Source organism: Osmerus eperlanus, chromosome 2, assembly GCF_963692335.1.
Source record: "Osmerus eperlanus chromosome 2, fOsmEpe2.1, whole genome shotgun sequence".
Classification (NCBI taxonomy): Eukaryota; Metazoa; Chordata; class Actinopteri; order Osmeriformes; family Osmeridae; genus Osmerus; species Osmerus eperlanus.
The window spans coordinates 20,746,951-20,769,543 of record NC_085019.1 but is presented as its reverse complement, the minus strand read 5'-3'; the positions used below and the strand labels follow the sequence as shown (position 1 = coordinate 20,769,543).

Below are 22,593 nucleotides of genomic sequence, written 5' to 3'. Positions count from 1 at the left end.
AAACACTGACTGATTCATTATATGAGTTCCTGAGAAAAAAAAAGAGGAAATGTTGAGTTGTAATGACAATGTTGAAATGTTGGCTCACAAAAATACTGCCCATCCTCAGATTTGTACTCAATAAAAAAAAAACATGTCACTGGATGAACGATGTTAAAGTCATACTCTTGAGAAGGTGAGTCAGGCTTCTCTGTGTGAATGTAAATTCAACATGAAGAATGATAACATGCCTGGATGTCATGTTCGTCAAGACTTGTGTTAAGTGTGTGCTAAGAGTTTTTTTTATTTCAGTATGAATGTGCTAAACCAATTGTAATTCTTTGTTGTTGCTTGCCAGTTTTGCTAATCTGTTTTCGATAGGTCATCGATTTCGGTACAACACCTGTATTGTTTGCCGTCTCGGGCAAAGGCAGAGATTGCAGAATTCAAGCGACAAACAACTGCCACGTGTCATTCCCCTTTATTTTCAATTTGACCAAAGACCACATTGTTTTATTCTCCATCTTTCAATGTATTTTGCCGATACATGAACCTCGCAATGTCATCACAGATTAAAATTACCATTCAAAATATGTATTCCTTTTATGAGAAGGCGGCAGAACCCATCTCCCAGCTAACACAGTTACGTTGCCCTTACGTTGCCGCAACGTCACTCGATGATCAAACATATGTAGCCCGGGTGGTAAACATTTCTGTTTGAACTATGGTATTACATGACTATGGAAGTTTGAATAAATAAGAGTTAATGGTTTGGTGGGTCGATTTTGGGGTTTGAGAGTTATGGTTTTTGATTTGATGAGAAATGCATATTGTTCATGTTTTACTGAATGCAGCATTTGAAAATGTATATCTGTTGTCTAAAAACACATGTTAAAGTGTACCGGTTACAAATATGAAGAGAGTAAGATGAATGTTTCGTGAATTTATGTTGTTGCTTTAATTTTGATTATGACGATGAGCCAATCCGATGTGAGGTCAAAGGACAGGGTAACGCGGGAAGTGGGGAGACAGAGCGAGCGGAGGAGTTGAAGGGAGAAGAGAATTGTAGCGTACGGTAAAATACCAAGTGAAGATTCAATATTATCATTAGTGGTGTTATGTTTATATGGTTGGGTGAATATCAACCAACAACAATAACCAAGAAAGAGGAGTTTGGCTGTTGGCGGTTTTGGATTAAGCACGGGCTTTGCCGCCAGGCTAGCGACAGCGAGTGCCAGTGTTGGAGCCGGTGGAGGTCGGGATTGTCGTCGTCCTCAGTCTTCTTCCTGAGTTGGTTCGTCTCGTAAATCCACGAGAGTATTTGGTCGGTCTCTTTTCCACCTGCTGCCGCCCTTCTGCCGCTGTGCAGGTGGCTACCGCACTGTTGACCCGAGGTACCAGCTCACTTTTATTTTGTGCCATCGTGGCGAAACAGCCATTTTGTTTACGGCTACAACGCACACAAGCTACAGTCCGGCCTGCACCGTAGAACTGTACTGGACGAAGGCATTAGTGTATTAGTATTGCCGGCTAGTTTGTATTGTCGTTCAATGTGCATATGATATGTCATGTTAATGTGAAACAACAATTGAAGAACTGGTCTGTGTTGTCTAAAGTAAATCTTTCCTGTTTTTGTTTAACAGTTGGGTGTATTGTTTTTTTCATATGGTTTAGATTAGTAACAACTACTAAAGAATTCAGGTTAGCCACCTCTCATTACAAATCAACCAAACTAGAGAGGCGCTACACATACGTTGCCGCAACGGACTGTGCATCTGTGGGACGCCAGAAGGTAACCGCAACGTAATCTCGTGACGTTGCCAGTCCGTAACCGCGACCTCCTAGCAACGTCATTTTCCGACGTTGCCAGTCCGTAACTGCAACGTTAACTAAGTAACCTATATTTCTCAATGCTACTGCTTATATTGGGGCGGTTCATATGCAGACCTCATTTGCCCAAAATGCTACTTGTTCTTGTATAATAGGCTACATGGTAGCCAACTTTAGGAGGACTATGTTTGTGTGATGTGTAGCCTAACTCCAGCTAATCATAAACAAGGCAGCATTTCCATGTAACATTGTCATTTTATTTCAAACAAAGTGCCAAACAGTGAATTAAAATCTTCTGCCAGTCCCCGCTACAGGTCCTGTCTGTTGGCCCTGACAATGAAGCACAAAATAAGTTAGTGTTCTATCAACATAATTGCACGTGTAAAAAGGCGCTATATAAGTCATAAAAAAATCACATCTAAAATAATATACATCATCAAAAAAATGTGATTCTAGATTTTTGTCACATAGCCATGTGAAAGGTTGGATATGGAAGCTGCAATCCAGTGGCGGCCGGGACTTTGCAGAGGCCCCCCCGCAAAGTCGGAGCTCGAGGCCCCTCCCCTAAATCCACTCAAAATGTATCTCCATACTATCTTATACATTGCTGTCTACCTTTAAATATAGCCTATATTCACCAATGTGAGAGAAATAAAAGTTTAAAAATTATAAAATCATTATAGCAGCCTATTTGTGTGGCGTCCTGCAGAAACCCGTCGGATGTCGCGGCCGCTCATTGTTGGCTATAAGCCATAAAAGATCGATTTTTTTTTTCTGTTTTCTATAGTTAACACCGTAAACTTCATTGTAATGTACAAAAAGTATAGCTTCTGAAAAACTGTTAATTTCAACGTTTTTTGGACATGTCAGCTATAGCAAGATTTCCAAGCCATTTCAAATCAAATGCTCAGTTTGCTTGCTCTTTTGAGTGCTGCAGCAGCCCCAAACAACTGATCAATGAAGTCAGGCTGTGAAACTTAAAAATAACTTGCTGAGAAGTTATTAAAGTAGCCTATACTTAAACTGACATTTACATTCACAACGTGATTACGAACAAAAGGATTTCCTTTCCATATTCGCCACAGAATTAGAATGAAACGGAGTGGAATGCAATTTTCTCGCTTATCACTTTATTGACACAGGTCAACTTTAAAATTATGTAACTTCAGTTGTGATAAAGATATGAGTTATTTAAACAGATTTGTATTCAGGATAGTTTGTAGTTTCCAAATATGTATAATACCCAGAAAGACCCAAATGCTCACGATGTGAAGGGTTTCCGCAGGCCGCCACACATTTGTCATTGTTTAACCCTTGTGTTATCTTCGGGTCGTTCTGACCCATCAGTCATTATGACCCACCGCCGTATTGCGACAACTTTACCGCATACAAAAACAAAGTGAAGCATTTTCTTTTAACCGTTGGGCTGTCTCAGACACCCCACATTGCGAAGGTTAAAAGAAAATTATTTGTATTTGTTTTTGTATTGGGTAAAATTGGGTAAACACAACGATGGTTCGTTATGAACCTTTGGGTCATGTGACCCGAAGGCAGCACGAGGGTTAAACCAAAGACAGCACTAGCCTTCTGATAGTTCAGCACCAAGGATAGCATCGCCGAAATAACACACAATCAATGGAGGAAAGGAAAACATGTATTCTTGCCAATAAGTAGGCTAAGCAAGTATATTTATTGTTGGTTGCTGGTGAAGACGTGCTGCTGCTAGCTAGCTGCGGTAGTGTTTCGTCTGGAGATGTTGATAATATTCTTCTCTGGCTGGTCTAAATAAGTGTGTAATCTTCGGGTGTTTTGCTCGAACTTGTTCAGACAACAGTTTATTGCTGCGCTTTAGAGCACCGCGTGCATATTTTCTTTTACTCATGTATCTACCGTCATCTAGCAGAACGTAGCCTAATGATTAGTATTTTTGAAATGTGCGCGTTCAATAGGCGTAATGGCCCAAAAGGCACGTAAGATACGCAAAAGCCATTGTTGCCAGATTCAGGGATTTTGAGACTATTTAGCCTATTTAGATCTGTTACGTTGCCTACATTACGGAATTCCTTTACCTGGCAGTTGAAACTTGGGGCTCTCAATGAGCGCCCTCAAAGAGTTTTCCTTGTTTTTTAAATATATATTTTTTTAATATAGGCCCAGTCTGTTTTTTGATATGTAGGGCGGGGCCCTTAGGAAGTGGGGGCCCCCCCGCCTTGCGAGGGCTTCCCAGCCGCCACTGCTGCAATCATGATTCATTCACCTGGCTTGTTTTATATGGGCTGCCGGGGTGTGTTTGAGTGTCTCCTCTATGAGGAGCTCCACAGCTTTCTCTCCCAGTCCCGTCTTCCACTTCATCACAGTGTCTGGAATTAGAAGTCATGAACTTATTGTCAGCACCAATGTGAACGTTGAACGCGGCGTGTAAGCCATAGTTCATGGCATCTCCAAACACTTACTCTCTTTCGCAACTCCAGCACCTTAAGGCGCTCCTCAAGGTCTTGGAGTTAAGCCTGTGTTTGGGCCACCTGTAGGTCCATCACTGGCACCTCTTCAGTGTGTCTGCCCTGTAGTCGCCTGAATAGGAGAGCCTCTCGCTGGTTCTCCTCCAATGTCTCCATCTTCCGGAGCATAACCTGTAATGTGTCTGTCATTAAAGACAAGTAAAACAAGTTTACAAGAGTTAGCATGATTGGCATACATTGTGGTTCTTCTAGATTAGCTGTAACATTGATGTAAATAACAAATGTTACCTTGAATGGTTGTATACAAAGCACATATTTTTTTGAGTGTCTTATATTTGCACTTGCCTGGCTGCCAGCTGTTTTCCTGGGTCCCCAATGGGTTCACCTCCACCAGAGTTGACATCTAGGGGTATGGAATCTGGTGATGCAAAAGTTTTAAGTCATGCTTTTGCTTCAAAACATAGCCTTCAGGGTTGCCATGGCTCATACAATTATTGTCACTGTTTTAAACGGTCATTCATTACTTAACCCTCGTGCTGCCTTCGGGTCACATGACCCAAAGGTTCATAACGAACCATCGTTGTGTTTACCCAATTTTACCCAATACAAAAACAAATTAAAATAATTTTCTTTTAACCTTTGCAATGTGGGGGGTCTGAGACAGCCCAACGGTTAAAAGAAAATGCTTCACTTTGTCTTTGTATGCGGTAAATCTGTCGCAATACGACGGTGGGTCACAATGACTGATGGGTCAGAATGACCCGAAGATAACACAAGGGTTAACCATCATTTCCCAGGGACACAGTGCTAGGCCGTGTGACGGTGGTTGGATAATCTGTACAGAAATGACAGTGGAATGTAGTTTATGTACATAGTTTTAGCATATTGATATTAAAGGAGTAGCATTGCACATATTTGATCGTTCGAAAGCAGGGCCCCACATAGTAGCGTCGCACATGTGTGATTCTGAACATTCCAACCGACTATTTTCCGATAGACAAAAACTATATGACAAACGCTATAGTATGGCTTCAAAATGTACAATTAGTAGGCTAATAAGTAACACTACTGTAGCAGGTAGTAGCATTGCTACGAGTATTATGCTAGGTTGCTAAGTAACGGAAGCTAATTAAAGCTACCTAGCTGCCGTTTTGGAAAAATAACTGGTGGAAGCGTCGGAAATATTTAGAACTCACGCATCTAAAGGTTAAAACGAATAAACTTATCCAAAAACAGATGTCATGTACAAATTGGAAAAATTAGTGACATGATACTTTTATAGACGCCATTGCTGTGCATGCCATGACCGACTGTGATTAAAACGTGATCAGCCACGTTAGCTCCACAGTCTTTGAAAATTCCGGGCTAAATAAACTATTTTGGGACAAGGTTTTTTAATAACAGTTCTGAACGTTTATTTTCACTGATTCTTTTGTGGGTGATTTGTGAGACGCTAAACTTTGATAACATGTAGGCCTATGCATTTTCAGTATTTCAACATAACTTTCTGCAGGGTTTAACCTCTACTGTACTGTACAGTAGCTAGCGAAATCCTAACGTAAACAATGTGAATCTGATAGCACATAAACAGGCTAAATAGCCTAAATTTCAAACATATACGTATTAGCATGCCCCATCCAATTTCTGAAAATATGTTTATATATTTAAAACTATTTCTGTAAAGAAACTCACCTTTGAAGTAGCTAATTTCCAGTTGAAATCCAATGCGTACAAGACGGTGTTGAACCCCTGCGAAATCTCTTCTGAAACCCCAGTTTCAGCGATGCGTTGAAATGGGCATGCGCAAAGTTGTTGCTCAGGGGCAGACTGAGGGGCAGGTTTGCTAAGGAAGAATTGTAATATTCTGTGATGACTTGTCTTTGGAAATGAAACTCTTAAGAGTCGCTTACCTTTTGGTCACATTTAACAATTTTGTATTACAAAAATTATTGGAGCACAAATTTGCATTGTGTGTCATACAGCTTTGGTGTGCTATACAAAGAATGTTTGCTTAATCATGTTACACATCACACATTGATTGCTTTTGTACATGTTTATAGTAAAGAATGAAAGACTAAATTATATTCCAAATTCAGTCTTTTATTTATTAAAGTTATGTTTCTTCATATGAGAAAATTGATGACCAATGACATGCTGGGGCTGGGGCTGCACATGAATTATATGCATTGTGTACATTTATACGTGCCGGGTGCAACATTTAATATTGTGTGTGATTGAAATTCATGTAGACTATGGCTACATTGCAAAAGTGTCAGAACTGAGAGCAGTCCAGTGTGATCTCTCCATCTCTGGATAAACCACTATATTGCACTCGAGATCCGTTGTCCTGCGACCAAAGAGCGACTTAACCGCAACTTAACCCATGGTACCAAAATTAATGTATTTAGCCGGCCAAGGTACAAACGTCACGGCAACGTTGTCCACGGGACCAAAAATAACAGTATCCAACCGACCAAGGTACGACGTCGCGGCAACGTTGTCCACGGGTCTAAAAATAAGGTAACCAGCCGACCAAGGTACAACGTCACGGCAACGTTGTCCACGGGACCAAAAAATAACGTAACCAGCCGACCAATGTACGACGTTGCGGCAACGTTGTCCACGGGTCTAAAAATAAGGTAACCAGCCGACCAAGGTACAACGTCGCGGCAACGTTGTCCATGGGACCAAGAAATAACGTAACCAGCCGACCAAGGTACAACGTCGCGGCAACGTTGCCCACGGGTCTAAAAATAAAAAAACATGTAAAACATGTTCTTGCATTGTGAATAAGGGTTTGAAATTAGGCCTAGTTTTTAGGGTAAATTTCCAGAGGAAAATTAATTCCCTCTGCTCACTTTTAAGGCAAAGTAGGCTAAATAATAATACATTTTATTTACATAGTGCTTTACATGGTAGGCTACTCAAACTACACTTTACAGTAAAACCAGCAGCGCATAAACACAGATACAGCAATACAACCAACACATAAAACAAGCATATTAAAAGCAATTAAAACAGAGTGTACAACTTTCCAAGTAGATATTTTTCAATCCTTACGCATTCAGTCGGTCCGCGATTGTCTGCCAGGCTTTTCGCTCTGTTTAATAACAGCAGCCGTATTTCCTTTTTTGCATATTATATGCTTCACTATGCTTCAATTTCCATAATTAGTTGCTGCTCAGCGGGTGAAAAATATGCCACACGCGTCTTCTCCATTTCTGCATCAGTAAATCTGTGATCGATACCATGGTCTATTTAAGAAAGCCGTGAAGGTGCACTTATCCCAACTATGTACATCTGGATTGACATAGCGGCACCTTCTCATCCTGGTTTGGCAAACGTGCAACCGAATAAGCCGCGATGAGCGGATAACACTAAGTCAAGCTGCGCTTTTTCAGTCATCCTGTATTTCTTTATTCTACTTTCGTGCAATAGCCCCCAGGTGATTTTAAGCTGTTTACAGATGTGTTGTTGTCATGGCTACGGTGAATGATGCTGCTCAACGTGTTGAATAAAAAAGAAACATTAGAAAGAAAATAACTGTGTCAATATGCTTGCATGCTCGTGTGTGTACACGTGTGTGTGTGTACACGTGTGTGTGTGTACGTGTGTTCAGTCATCCCCCCTCACAGCAGCCCTCAGGCTGCTCCAGAACTCCTCCCTCCCCTGCTCGTCCCGGGGCCACTGCAGGAAGGTTCTGGAGCTCATCATCCTCCTGAGCCGGCAGAACCTGCGGGGGACGTCCTTCTCCCCCAGCGGCTCCAGCAGAACCAAGATGGCCGCCTCGTCCTGGTCGCCCTGGAACATCCGCAGGTGTGAGAACTCCAGCTCGTAGCGGCACCAGTCCGACCGCACAAAGTGCCCCGACAGGACAAAGATGGTGCGCCGGCTGTTCTCGATGGCGATGAGGATGTTGTCAACGATCCACTTGCCCGGCAGGAAGTCCCTCTTGTGGAGGCAGAGGGACAGAGGTACATCCTGGGAGCTGGAGTCCTCTTCAAGCTCCGGAACCAGGAAGTGCTCCACCCAGTCGGCGTCCTGCTCGATGTAGGAGACGAAGGCGTCGTAGCTGAACCTCGAGGAGTCGCTGACGGGGTCGTCGTTGCCGAGGAGACGGCTGCGGTCTTGGTGACGGTGGCGGCGCCTGGCGCTGCGGTTGGCAGATAGCCACGCCCACATCATCCGGAGGTACCAGAGGACGTGCAGCCGGTGGAGGAGGGCGGCGAGGAGGCCGGCGGCGAGGAGGGAGAAGCCACACAGAGACGCCACGAACGCCAGGCGGTGACAGTCCACCACCGAGAACCTCACCCCGCCCACCCTCTCGCCCCGCACCCACAGCGGAGAATCACAGACGTAGCTGTCCGGATCGTCCGTGAGACGCACCCCCACACCTCCCGCTCCCGTCCCCTCCACCGTCGCCCCGGACAACGCCGTCGCCATGAACGCCACGAAGGAGCAGGAGCACAGGAAGTTGTTTCCGCCGGCCTGCAGCTCTCGCAGACGCCCGAAAGGTCGTAGGTCGTCGAGGGAGAAGTCGCTGAGGGCGTTGGTGGTGACGACCAGCAGCTCCAGGTTGGGGGTCTTCCAGGGGGAGGGCAGAGCCAGCATCTTGTTCCCAGAGAGGAGCAGCTCTCTCAGCCTGGGAAGCACCACACCCAGGCTGGTCAGGTCGTTGTGGCTCAGGTCCAACACCTCCACACACCGATGTCAGAGGTTAAATATGATATGTTGAAGCCATTTCTGTGGAATAGTTTAATATTAAAAAAACACAAATATATATTTTTTAAAGAGATCTTATGTAAATATTATGTTTTACATATATTATGAGGCTCTGTGGAAGCTTGATAACGACCCATTCATTAGAATCAGGTGTGCCGGAGCAGGGAAACATCTAGAACATGCAGAACAGCGGACCCTGAGGACCAGGGGGGAACACCCCTGATCTAGAACCTCCATCTGCTTTAGGGGGCTGTTAAAACCCAGTCCTCAGTAACACAGACTTCTTAGTGTGTACCGGTGGCGTCAGTGCACCCCTACCTCCAGGGTGCTGGGCAGGCAGGGGGTGACCGTCCGCAGCGAGGCCCAGGAGAGGTTGAGGAACCTGAGGGAGGCCGGCCAGGAGCAGGCCCCGGGCATGGAGGCCAGGGCATTCCCGCTGATGTCCAGGTGAGTGAGCCTGTCCAGGCGTGCCATCAGGCGGCCGGCCAGGGCCAGGGACTTGATGGCGTTGGAGCTGACGTTGAGGACCCGGAGGTTCCGGAGGATGCCAGCCCCGTAGCAGAGCGTCTCTGCCAGGGTGTGGTCGGTCAGGAGGTTCTCACTCAGGTCCAGGTACTGGAGGTTGGTCAGGAGGACGGAGGTGAAGCAGTGGAGGACGAAGGCCTGGGGAAGGGAGGGGAGGAGTGGGGAAAGAGGAGAGAGGGGAGGGGGAGAGAAGGGATGGAGGAGGGAGGGGGGTACTTATCAATGATGGAAACTTCTTTTGTGAAACTTTTTTTCACAAGTCATGTCTGTATTACATACAGAGAGAGACAGAGAGGCCTGAAACTGATTTAGGCAGAGCACAATACAGTACAGTAGAGTCCTCATCAATGATTAAAAAAAAACTGTGAGAAAATCTTTTCAACCTTTCGGAAGAAATAAATCTAAACTTTATTGTATTCTTTTTAAGAAACAATACTGAATAGTACAGTATAGTATGGCTGAGTCCTCATCAAGTACTCATCAATGATGAAAAAAAATGTAGTAACTTTTTTTCGAAAATATTCTTTCAACTTGTAGAAACTTTTTGGTGTTTTTTTTTTTCACCTGTAGAAATGTTTTGGGAAACTTTCTTTTCCAACCTATAGAATTTTTTGTTCACACACATTGAAAGAAGAGGAGAGGAGAGGGGAGAGGAGAACAGAGAAGCCTAAAACAGAGTAGATTACAGCAGAGTACAAGAGTACAGCTCCATGGTAGCTTCATAGACTAGCTTACGTTTGTTGTGCATGAAATGCAGTGTTGTGCATGAACGAGTTCAAAAGAACGCGTTCATTAAACACGTTCATTTTTATGAGAACGATGAACTGAACGCAACTTAATGACAAATAATGAATTGAACGGTGAACATGTTCATATTATCTGAGGTCTAGCTAAAACGTTACGGAATGTTTTCCTTCTCCTGAGGAGAGATGATGTCTAAATCGAATGCTTGCACCATGTCGTTGCTCAGTGCCTGTAAAATTTTCGCTATGTAGCCTAACCTAAACCAACTAACTCGACTTTGCACTACGTTACCCATGATTCATTTCACACACATGTAGACCAAACAAGCAACGTATTCCAAGACAACAGGTGTGTTCGACTTCATGCAGGGAGCGTCGGAAATATTTAGACCTCATGCATCTAAGGGTTAAAAAACAAGTTAAGTCTTTCATTCTCACTTTCCACCTTAAAACTATGAAATGAACTGAACTATGAACAAGTTCATAATTTAAATGGTGAACTATGAACGTGAACTATTCATATTTACTTGTATGAACTGAACTTCAAGCCTGGCTTGAAAATGTGAGAAGTAGAATGTACAGATATTTTTCTGAAAAATAAATTGTGAAGTCCCATCTCTGCCAGAGCGCAAAAATGGATCTGAATCTGGGATGTTCAGACCCCCCCCTTCCCTTCACCCCCCCCTCTCCACCCCCCCCCCCCCCCCCCCCCTCACCTTGGCCCTGATGACAGACACCTGTCGGGGGTACTGCAGCAGGAACCCCAGCTCCTGCATGGAGCTGAAATGGTACAGGTTGACGATCTCCACGTTCCTCAGGTAGAACGTGTCAAACCCCTCATGCTGTGTCTTCCGCGCTTGCTCCAGGTGCCCCGTCCCCACCAACCTCACATCCTGCAGCGACAGGAAGCTGAGCGGCGTCCCGTCCGTCACCTCCAGGAAGTCGACCAATGTTTCATCCGACAGCGAGGTGTTGCTTAGCGACAGCGAGCGCACGCGGCGCCGTGCCACGGCGGCAAACGGACGCACGACACGTTCCCGGCCATCTGGAGGTCGCACAGGGTCAGCGGCGTCTCTGGGTACGACACGTCGTCCAGGACAGCCTCCGCCAGCGTCTGGTTGGTCAGGAAGGGCTCCCGCAGGCTGAGGGTGGCCGCGCCCAGGGACCAGGGCCAGGACAGGGAACCCGGGTCGTAGTGGCGGAGGTGGTTGGCGTGCAGCTCCAGGAGGTCCAGCCGGCCCACCCCTGCCAGGTCGTGGCTCCGGAGCTCCTCCAGGGAGGGGCCCCCCAGGCGGAGGGTCCGTAGGGACAGCAGGCCCTGGAACAGGGGGCGGGGGCCCAGGGACCTGGGCGGGGCAGGGGTGAGATCAATATAGGGCACACTCCCTCCTTCAAACTCTCTCTCACACACATACACACTCCTTCCCTCACACACACACTCCTTCCCTCACACACACACTCCTTCCCTCACACACACACTCCTTCCCTCACATACACACTCCTTCCCTCACACACACACTCCTTCCCTCACATACACACTCCTTCCCTCACACACACACACACCTACCTGTAGGGGTTGTCCAGCAGATTGAGGTGAGTGAGAGACAGCAGCCCTGTGAACCAATCAGCGTTCAGGCTGGCCAGCTTATTGGCCGACAGGTCCAGACGCTCCAGTCTCCCTAGCGACCGGAACGCCCTCCACGCCACGCTCCAAAGGCGGTTGCCATGGAGACGCAGGGTGGTCAGGCGGGCGTAGGCGGCGAGGTCGGCGTTGGTCACCGGAGAGGTTAAGGGAGAGGTCGAGGGCGACGACGTGGAGAGGGACCTTGGGGATGAGGGTCAGGTTCCTGGAGGAGCAGTCACACACCTGACGCGCATCACAGCCGCACGCCGTCCCCCCCTCAGCCCTCACCCCCGGATCTGACCTCTGACCCCCGGAGAGGAGGAGGAGGAAGAAGGGTGGCAAAGGCATGGCTGTCCGGAGAATGAGTGAATAGTGAGAATGAGTGAATAGTGTGAGAGAGAGAGAAAGAGAGAGAGAGAGAGAGAGAGAGAGAGAGAGAGAGAGAGAGAGAGAGAGAGAGATTAGTCAAGCATGTTAGGGAGTCAGGTGGCTGAGGTTAGGGAATCGGGCTAGTAATCAGAAGGTTGCTAGTTCGATTCCCGGCTGTGTGTCCTTGGGCAAGGCACTTCACCCTACTTGCCTCGGGGGAATGTCCCTGTACTTACTGTAAGTCGCTCTGGATAAGAGTGTCTGCTAAATGACTACATGTAAATGTAATGTAAATGTTCTGTAAACTGCAGAAAAAGAGCGAGGGATGGAAGACTGTACCTTTCTGAAGTTCTTCTGTGTGGTTCTCCTTCTGTGTGTGAGAGAGAGTGTGTGAGCGTGTTTGCGTCTGGACTGACAGAGGTACAGAGGGAGGAAGTCCTTCTCTCTTCGGAATGAGAGAAGGACTGTCTCATCATGTGTGTGTGTGTTCTGCCTGTTCAATGTAAAAAGAGGATATGAGCATTTTGTTTTTCCCGGTTACAGACACTCCACTGCGGTTACCATGACAATGATCTCCCCTAAGGCCCAGAGTGAAAACAAACACACACACACACAGGTCTTCTGATACAAACACTTTCAAATAACCTGCAAGCACAGAGGTATTCTATATGGGTTTTTATTTCAGTGCAGCGAGTAAAACTAGGAGATTATTATATGAAACTGTCTCAGAGACCAACACAGAGAGACAGAGACAGAGACAACGAGAGACAAAGAGAGATAGAGAAAGTAGAAGGTTATTCACATGCAACATCCAATCAGCCATCAATCAGTCATTATATATTTTTCATCCTGCATATTTACTGATCATTGATCTGTTGGGCTAAGATGATTCATATGAAATGTTCCAATAAAGGTGAAAAATATTTGTGAACACAAAGTCCAGGTTTGCGAAATACTATTTATATAAGGAACCTTAAGGTTCTTACATTTATCATTCAGTAAGAGAGGGCCTCTCTCCAAAACCAGACACCCAACACACACAGGCTGGGCTCTTTTTGCATTTACCAATTATTACGAACATTGACTCATACTGCCCATCCCTCAGATTTTTACTCAATAAAGAAACTAAAGCCACGTCACTGGGTTCTGTTTATGAAGCTGGATGAACGAAGGTAAAGTCATAGCCTTCAGAAGGTGAGTCAGGCTTCTCTGTGTGAATGTAAATTAAACATGAATGAATTAAAGAATGATAAAATGACGATGTCATGTTCTGGTATACATGCCTCTGAGGCCAACACAAACCCCCTCTTCTATTTTATTCCACTGGTTATATGGGAGTAGTGTGGTTGCGTGTATTACCACAGTCTACCACTGCACCGGCACAGGCAGCGGTAGCCTGCAGCGGTAGACTTTATTTACATAATCAAAAAAACATGATCATGAAACTATAATAAAATAAACAAATAAAAAATGTGTGTGCTGCTTAGATATTCTCATCTGTGTGGGTCCTGCAGTGAGCTCTGAAATGGCCAGCCTGTATAAAAGTTTTACCACAGAGGTCACAGCTGTAGGGCTTCTCTCCAGTGTGGATCCTGCTATGAAATCTGAAATTGTCAGCCCGGCTAAAGGTTTTACCACAGAGGTCACAGCTGTAGGGCTTCTCTCCAGTGTGGATTCTGCGGTGAACTGTTAAATCCCCAGTCTGTCTAAAAGTTTTACAACAGAGGCCACAGCTGTAGGGCTTCTCTCCAGTGTGGATTCTGCAGTGAACTGTTAATTCCCAAGTCTGTCTAAAGGTTTTACCACAGAGGTCACAGCTGTAGGGCTTCTCTCCTGTGTGGATCCTGCAGTGAGCTGTCAAAGCACTAGCATGCCTAAAGGTTTTACCACAGAGGTCACAGCTGTAGGGCTTCTCTCCAGTGTGGATTCTGCAGTGAACTGTTAAATCCCCAGTCTGTCTAAAAGTTTTACCACAGAGGTCACAGCTGTAGGGCTTCTCTCCAGTGTGGATTCTGCGGTGAACTGTTAAATCCCCAGTCTGTCTAAAAGTTTTACTACAGAGGTCACAGCTGTAGGGCTTTTCTCCTGTGTGGATTCTGCGGTGAACTGTTAATTTCCCAACTTGTCTAAAGGTTTTACCACAGAGGTCACAGCTGTAGGGCTTCTCTCCAGTGTGGATCCTCATGTGCTGCTTGAGGCTACTGGATGAGGAAAGGCTCTTCCCACATGTGTCACAGTGATGTGTCTCCATAACTCAGCTCTCTCTTGGTTCTCTGTCTGGTCTTTCTGGATCCTGGATGTAGTCTCTGGAAGCTTGTTTCTCTCTGGTTACTGCTGTTTCTGGTTGAGTCTCTCTCTGGTTGAGTCTCTGTAGTCTCTCTGGTCGAGTGTCTCTCTGCAGTCTCTCTGGTTGAGTCTCCCTGTAGTCTCTCTGGAGCCTTAAGGTGTCCTCTCTGTCTAGTCTCCGCCCATATTCAAATATGATTGTCCAGTAGGGGATCTGCAGCTTTCACATATAAATGACATCTAATGTCTGTCATAATGGGCCATTTTGCATATGTAATGTTGATCATTTGGTGAGAGGTGTATGTTTTTCAGGTTTATTTTTACTGGAGAGACACAACACTGTGACAAAACTTATTTGGCACACAACTCTTCTTTATAGCTGAGAAGTGAACTTTTACTGACAAGATAGTGATTCTTTTTGCGTTTAGTTTAGACAATAGCCTCTTGTTTGACTCCAAATTAATTGACAATTTGACTTACTGTCACGGCCACAGCCGTGCCCCCCCGGTTTCAGTTTTTTGCCCTGCCCTAGTGTTTCCCTGTCATTGTCTTCACCTGTTCTCGTTAGTGTCCACCTGTGTGTCGTTTGGTTCTGTGTATTTAGGTTTCAGTTTTGTGTCCAGTCTTTGTCTTGTCCTTACCATACCTGTCTGTGTGAGTACCCTATCTGTTCCCGTTTTTGTGAATAAAACCCTTGTTTCTGCCATGCCTGCCGACTCCCCTGCATTTGGGTCCAACCCCACCTCACGCCGTGACAGAAGGACAAGACCACAAATGGACCCAGCAGAGAGTTCCCCGAACCCTTTCCTAGGGACCCGACTTGCTTTTGACCGAGGCTGTTCCTGCCGGGGGGTCTCGGCCGCCTGCCGCCGGTACCCAGCCCCGTTCCTGCCCTGTACTCCAGCCTCGGTCCTGCCCTGGGCCCCTGCCTCGATCCTGCCTTGTGCCCCTGCCTCATTCTGAGGTTGTGCCGCCCTGCGCCCGGACGAACAAGGTTGCGCCGCCCAGCACCCAGACCACCGAGGCTGTTCCTCGTTCTTGCCCCAGCCTCGGTCCTGCCCTGTGCCCCAGCCTCGGTCCTGCCCTGTACCCCAGCCTCGGTCCTGCCCTGTGCCCCAGCCTCGTTCCTGCCCTGTGCCCCAGCCTCGGTCCTGCCCTGTGCCCCGGCCACCGCCTCCTCCGCCCGAGGACTGCTGGCCACCTCCTCCGCCCGAGGACTGCTGGCCACCTCCTCCGCCCGAGGACTGCTGGCCGCCTCCTCCTCCGCCCGAGGACTCCTGGCCGCCTCCTCCTCCGCCCGAGCACTTCTGGCCGCCTCCTCCTCCGCCCGAGCACTTCTGGCCGCCGCCTCCTCCTCCGCCCGAGGACTTCTGGCCGCCGCCTCCTCCGCCCGAGGACTTCTGGCCGCCGCCTCCTCCGCCCGAGGACTTCTGGCCGCCGCCTCCTCCGCCCGAGGACTTCTGGCCGCCGCCTCCTCCGCCCGAGGACTTCTGGCCGCCGCCTCCTCCGCCCGAGTACTGCTGGCCACCTCCTCCGCCCGAGTACTGCTGGCCACCTCCTCCGCCCGAGGACTGCTGGCCACCTCCTCCGCCCGAGGACTCCTGGCAGCAGCCTGCCGCCGTGCCCTGTGTATTTAGGTTTCTGTTTTGTGTCCAGTCTTTGTCTTTTCCTTACCATACCTGTCTGTGAGTACCCTATCTGTTCCCGTTTTTGTGAATAAAACCCTTGTATCTGCCTTGCCTGCCGACTCCCCTGCATTTGGGTCCAACCCCACCTCACGTCGTGACACTTAGGCTAATTAGAACCTCATCTGAAGACCTGATGCTGTTTCCTTAGCCTGCTCTACATCTGTAGTTGTTTGATGCTGTCTTTCCTGCATACAAAATGGTTCATTCATTTTGTAGCATATCCTATGGCTAGCAAGTTTAACCCTCCTAGCATATTGTATAGTTATTTTGATATTATTAATCAAATAATGATTCATTATATTTGAATAACCAACAGTGTTAACTTATTCACATTGCCAACACGTTTTTCCAGCACGTGTCTAGCAATGCAATGGCGGTTCTTCATGTGAATCCAGTGGTCTCCCTTTTATTTATCTAAATTGTGTAGGCTACACTCACAAATACATTACATAAACGGAATATAGAAACGAAAAATGTCTCTGATCCACTGTTTATTGAGACTGCAAGATTCTAACTTACGGTAGACTGATTAACATTCAGTGACTTGGTAACGTAGCATTCTATCATGATAGCGCGACTTCTATGCGACTATCTGTGCTGCACACCCCTAATCAATACTCCTGTCCTAACCTTGGTAAAAAAATTACAGAAGCTAGGTTTAGCTGTAACAATATTCTGGGTAGCATACAGGGGCGTCGTTAGACCCTTTTTTACTGAATCTGCTGTGCCCCAGTAAAATCTAAAGTTTGAGTTTTAACAATTTACTTTATTAGTTAGTGCATTCATTTAGATTGATAATCCTGGAAAAATAAACGCAGTATCCCAATCGACCCTTGTAAAATCAAAGCTGAATCAAAGTCAAAGTTTAACCGAAAACACAAACCGATGCCCACAGAATTCCATGTCAGTGAGCTCTTCTGAGCTTGCCAAATAGCCACTGCAGCACGCACACAGAAGTCCAGGTGTCGGACTCGGCAAACAAGTCAGAATTGAGGTAGGCTAAGAAAACATTACAAAACTAAAGAAAGTTTCTAAATGATAGGCCTACCAATCATCTTATTTTGACTAAAACATAACAACAATATAATAAGCAAGGCGAGTTTCTATAGCCTAGTAGTGCATTGTGCGCAGCAATCTTTGAAGAAAAAAAAGGGATATGAATAAGGGCCTGTGCCCCAGTAGGGCTTTATGTGTAACAACACCCCTGGTAACATATACTATCACCAGTTAATACTATTTTCCACAGTAGAATCTGCATTTGGAAGCCTGGTCACTACCGCTGCTAGTTTTTTTGTGTGACTAGTTATTTTGCTAGATGAAAAAGTCCCCTTTCTTCTTCTTGGGTGGCATAGCTACAAAGAACAAAAAGGGGCAAACATGTACATGCTGAAGGGAAAAGGGAATATTTAAAGGTTTTACTCTGGCCTGTTATGGGGTAGGCTATGTTTGCAGACAGCGCTGGTAAGTTACCGTTGTATTCGATAGGTCATTTGTTTGACCTAAATAGTCAGTGTGGACTTAGGGCTTCTCTCCGGTGTGGGACATGCAGTGACGTCTGAGATTGCGAGCGTTGCTAAAGGTTTTACCACAGAGGTCACAGCTGTAGGGCTTCTCTCCAGTGTGGATTCTGTGGTGAACTGTTAAATCCCCAGTCTGTCTAAAAGTTTTACCACAGAGGTCACAGCTGTAGGGCTTCTCTCCAGTGTGGATTCTGCGGTGAACTGTTAATTTCCCAACTTGTCTAAAGGTTTTACCACAGAGGTCACAGCTGTAGGGCTTCTCTCCAGTGTGGATCCTGCTATGAAATCTGAAATTGTCAGCGCGGCTAAAGGTTTTACCACAGAGGTCACAGCTGTAGGGCTTCTCTCCTGTGTGGATCCTGCAGTGAGCTGTCAAAGCACTAGCATGCCTAAAGGTTTGACCACAGTGGTCACAGCTGTAGGGCTTCTCTCCAGTGTGGATCCTGCTATGAGCTCTGAAATGCCCAGCCTGACTAAAGGTTTTACCACAAAGGTCACAGCTGTAGGGCTTCTCTCCTGTGTGGATCCTCATGTGCTGCTTGAGGCTACTGGATGAGGAAAGGCTCTTCCCACATGTGTCACAGTGATGTGTCTCCATAACTCAGCTCTCTCTTGGTTCTCTGTCTGGTCTTTCTGGATCCTGGATGTAGTCTCTGGATGCTTGTTTCTCTCTGGTTACTGCTGTTTCTGGTTGAGTCTCTCTCTGGTTGAGTCTCTGTAGTCTCTCTGGAGCCTTAAAGTGTCCTCTCTGTCTAGTATCCGCCCATATTCAAATATGATTGTCCAGTAGGGGATCTGCAGCTTTCACATATAAATGACATCTAATGTCTGTCATAATGGGCCATTTTGCATATGTAATGTTGATCATTTGGTGAAAGATGTATGTTTCACAGGTTTATTTTTACTGGAGAAACACAAAACACTGTGACAAAACTTATTTGGCATACAACTCTTCTTTATAGTAATTTGGTTTTCTTCAAAAATTATAGGTTATATGATTAGACATGGTACAAAAGAGACACATGTTCGTTTTACATAGCAAATAAAACCACAGAGACATATCAGTCTGTGTTTGTATTCCATTTATGCCATTATCTTCATTTATCTTTTTCATCCTGCATATTTACTTATCATTGATCTGTTGGTCTAAGATGATTCATATTACATGTTCCAATGAAGGTGATTTTTTTTTGTGACCACTAAGTCCAGGTTTGCGAAATACTATTTATATACAGAACCTTAACGTTCCTACATTTATCATCCAGTAAGAGAGGGCCTCTCCAAAACCAGACGCCCAACACACACAGGCTGGGATCTTTTTGCATTTACCAACTATTATGAAGATTGACTCACAAAAATACTGACCATCCTCAGATATTTACTCAATAAAAAAAAACAAAAGCCATGTCACTGTGTTCTGTTTATGAAGCTGGATGAACGAAGGTAAAGTCATACCCTTCAGAAGGTGAGTCAGGCTTCTCTGTGTGAATGTATATTCAACATGAAGAATGATAACATGTCTCGATGTCATGTTCTGGTATACATGCCTCTGAGGCCAACACAAAACCCCTCTTCTAGAACATTTTAAATTGCTGCGACGAGACGTGTATCACTGAAAACGATCTATTCCACTCGTTATATGGGAGTAGTGTGGTTGCGTGCATTACCACAGTCTACCACTAGATGGCAGCGGTAGCCTGTGCTGCACTACTCGGTAGTAAATCAAGACAGCCACAGACTATTTAGTTTTTGGTCTGATGCTACACTCATCAGTCCTATCGTGATGGGTCCGCGACTTAATGTGTGATTATGCAACAGATGCCCATGTAGGCCTACTCACTGACAACTCATTGAGAATCTATTCTGTGCTGTGAATTATATTCATAGGCAACACTCACAATTACATTGTAAGTCTACATTGTGATCCTCGAGGCTCCAGGTGTGCGCCAGCCGCCAGACCGTTATGTAAATCTGACTTTTGAGGTAAAGGGTCAACAACATGGCTCATCGATGGCTAATTTTCCTGGCAGGACTAGCTGTCTCACGAAATGTAACTATAATGATTTGAACAAAAATATTGCAGTCATTCAAGGCATTCTGTGTGAAAGCAATTACAAAAGTATCCACAGTTTAATTCACAGACTTGTGTTAACCCTCGTGCTGCCTTCGGGTCACATGACCCAAAGGTTCACAACGAACCATCGTTGTGTTTACCCAATTTCACCCAATACAAAAACAAATAAAAATAATTTTCTTTTAACCATTGCAATGTGGGGGGTCTGAGACAGCCCGACAGTTAAAAGAAAATGCTTCACTTTGTTTTTGTATGAGGTAAATTTGTCGCAATACGACAGTGGGTCACAATGACTGATGGGTCAGAATGACCCGAAGATAACACAAGGGTTAAGTGTGTGCTAAGAGTTTTGTGATTTCAGTACGAACACATGTGCTAAACCAATTGTAATTCTTTGTTGTTCCTTGCCAGTTTTGCTAATCTGTTTTCGATAGGTCACCGATTTCGGTACAACACCTGTATTGTTTACAGTCTCAGGCAAGGGCAAAGATTACAACTTTCAAACGACAAACAACTGCCACAGATGATTTTACTTTATTTTCAATTTGACCAAAGACCACAATGTTTTATTCTCCATCATTCAAAGTATTTTGCCTCTACATAAATGAACCTCATCGTAGATTAAAATTACAATTCGAAATATGTATTCCTTTTAAGATGAATCTATTGCTATTGCTTATTACCTGATGTCCAGTGTCCTTGGCTCAGACACTCACTACACCAGCATAACAGGGCTGAAGGGGTGCATTGACGCTGAACGAACTTCATGGGTGCGTTTGTTGGGGGCAAGTCTTGCCTCATAAGATCATTCACAGCTGGGACACAATGATTCTCTCTAAAAAGAGAAAATCATTAATGAGTTGTGTATCTCAACACTTCAGTTGCCACACTTAACAAAAAATGATATTACATTGTACAACATTGTATCCATGAAGGAACTTGACTCTGAAAGTATGGTGTAAAAATGAAGACTTTAATTAGATAATAAAAACATGACCATGAAACTAAAACACTATGACATAGTAAACAACAATACAAAAATATAGCTGCAAGCAGCGATGTGGGTTCCTCCGCAAAATGGCAAAATATTATAAACATGTACACTATCGAAGATCGAGAGTTGGAAAACAAGAGAGCAAAACTACTTCATGTTTGGCCAACAACAGGCTGAATGGGGATTTGAACTCATGAGCATAAGGTTACAAAGCAGTCTCTCTATCCTCTCTGCTACACACCAACTGTTGAGATATAGAACTGTTTCTTTGAATAGAAAGGGCTGAGTATTAGCTTTGGTCAACATTGGGACAAAGGTTAAGAAACAGTTGACATTTCAAGGTGAAATTGCATGAAATTGTGCATGGTATTTCAGAATGATGTCATCCTGTTTAGCTAAACAGATAATCAAAATTATGACAGGCCAAAAGATAATGGCTGGATTCCAACCTAGTACCTTACACTTTACAGATCACCATCCCAGCCCATTGAGCTATTCTCAGTGTTGAATATTATCATGTTCAGTTACTGTATAAAAAAATAATCTGTTTCTCCTGTGGTAAGCATTGTAAGATTCGTCCAAAGTTGAAACTGCTTGTACATTTCCTATAAAAACGGGACAACGGAATGACTGGGTTGCTGCTGTAAAGAATAACTTACTCATAGTTTTTTTAAAAAGGTTGTTAGGAGTGCCATAACTTGTCAAATTTCAAATCATGCCTAGCATCAGTGGGGATGTGTCCTTACTGAAATGAATTTGTGCAACAGGCAAGGGATCCACCTGAACAATTAATTTACTTCATTAGAGATAACCATTAGAGTTATCTCTACCATGCGTAGACTACAAGTAGCTAGCTACTGTGGTGAACCTGGCTTGTTTTGCAGTGGTTTACACAGTCTCGCTAAACAGATGATCGGAGTGTTGTGATGGGCTCAAATAAACACGCATTGCTATGTTTTACAACCGGAGGATTTATCGGGAGACTAGAAACCGTTTGGTCAGAATAAAAAATTAAAAACTATGCCTCTGACTGGTATTGAACCTTGATTACCAGCACACCATCTCAGCCAATTGAGCCATTCCCAGGCACGGAATACACAAAGTTCAATAACTGGATAATTAAAAAAAGCTGTTTCTCCAATGGCGAGCATTGTCAGATTTGGTCCAAGTTCAAACAGCTGTAATTCAGTCATATTTTGACATATCAAGGTGAAATTTTGCATGGTACTTCAGAGGCATGTCACCTTAAAGCTTATTAGGTTTGAACCATCCTTCAAAAATACATTTGATTTAGTGACACAAACATATTGAGGCAATGTGTACATTTACATAAATACACCCATTTCAGCCATTTTGTACTTGATTCAATTGCCTTAAGTAACGTGTTTAAATACGTCAATGATACATATCTGTACCAAATTTCAAGTCAATTTCACCTTTGGTTCAAGAGAAGAGGAATTTTGAAGGTTTTCCCAAATTATCACAGTACAGGAAAATCCATCTTGGCGGACCTTATGGGTCCTTGAGGCTTTTTTGTTCCTCATGAAAAATGAGGCATGCACACCAAGTTTCAGAAGAATTGGAGCAATGGGGTGGAAATGCCATCACTTTGAAAATCGGACTTTTGGGCGTGGCCTGTGGCGCCCCTTATGGTCCGATGTGGCCCATATTTGGTGTGGGGGTACCCACTTGGATGTAGTATCAATGTGCCAAATTAGAAAATTTATAACCAGGGACTTTTTGAGATATTGGGGCGCAAGGAGAAGAAAAATAATAAGAA

General features: G+C 45.0%; 3 protein-coding genes across 3 annotated transcripts in view; 1 reads left to right on the top strand and 2 right to left on the bottom strand.

The window, feature by feature from the left end:
• The window catches only part of LOC134038204 (zinc finger protein 721-like), a gene marked incomplete at its 3' end in the record, with an annotated part of 119,226 nt that overhangs the window by 72,499 nt on the left and 24,134 nt on the right, over positions 1 to 22,593 (top strand). The gene's annotated exons all lie outside the window — the stretch shown is intronic.
• LOC134034709 (toll-like receptor 2) lies at positions 6,968 to 12,230 on the bottom strand. The gene is given in 6 exon segments (XM_062479269.1): positions 6,968 to 8,963; positions 9,309 to 9,653; positions 10,975 to 11,285; positions 11,288 to 11,604; positions 11,826 to 12,044; positions 12,046 to 12,230. Coding segments are annotated over 6 exon segments (2,457 nt in total). The 3' UTR covers positions 6,968 to 7,883.
• LOC134035114 (zinc finger protein 239-like) lies at positions 13,735 to 14,664 on the bottom strand. The gene has a single exon (XM_062479968.1). It carries the CDS (start codon positions 14,500 to 14,502, stop codon positions 13,735 to 13,737), a length of 768 nt encoding a protein of 255 aa, XP_062335952.1. The 5' UTR covers positions 14,503 to 14,664.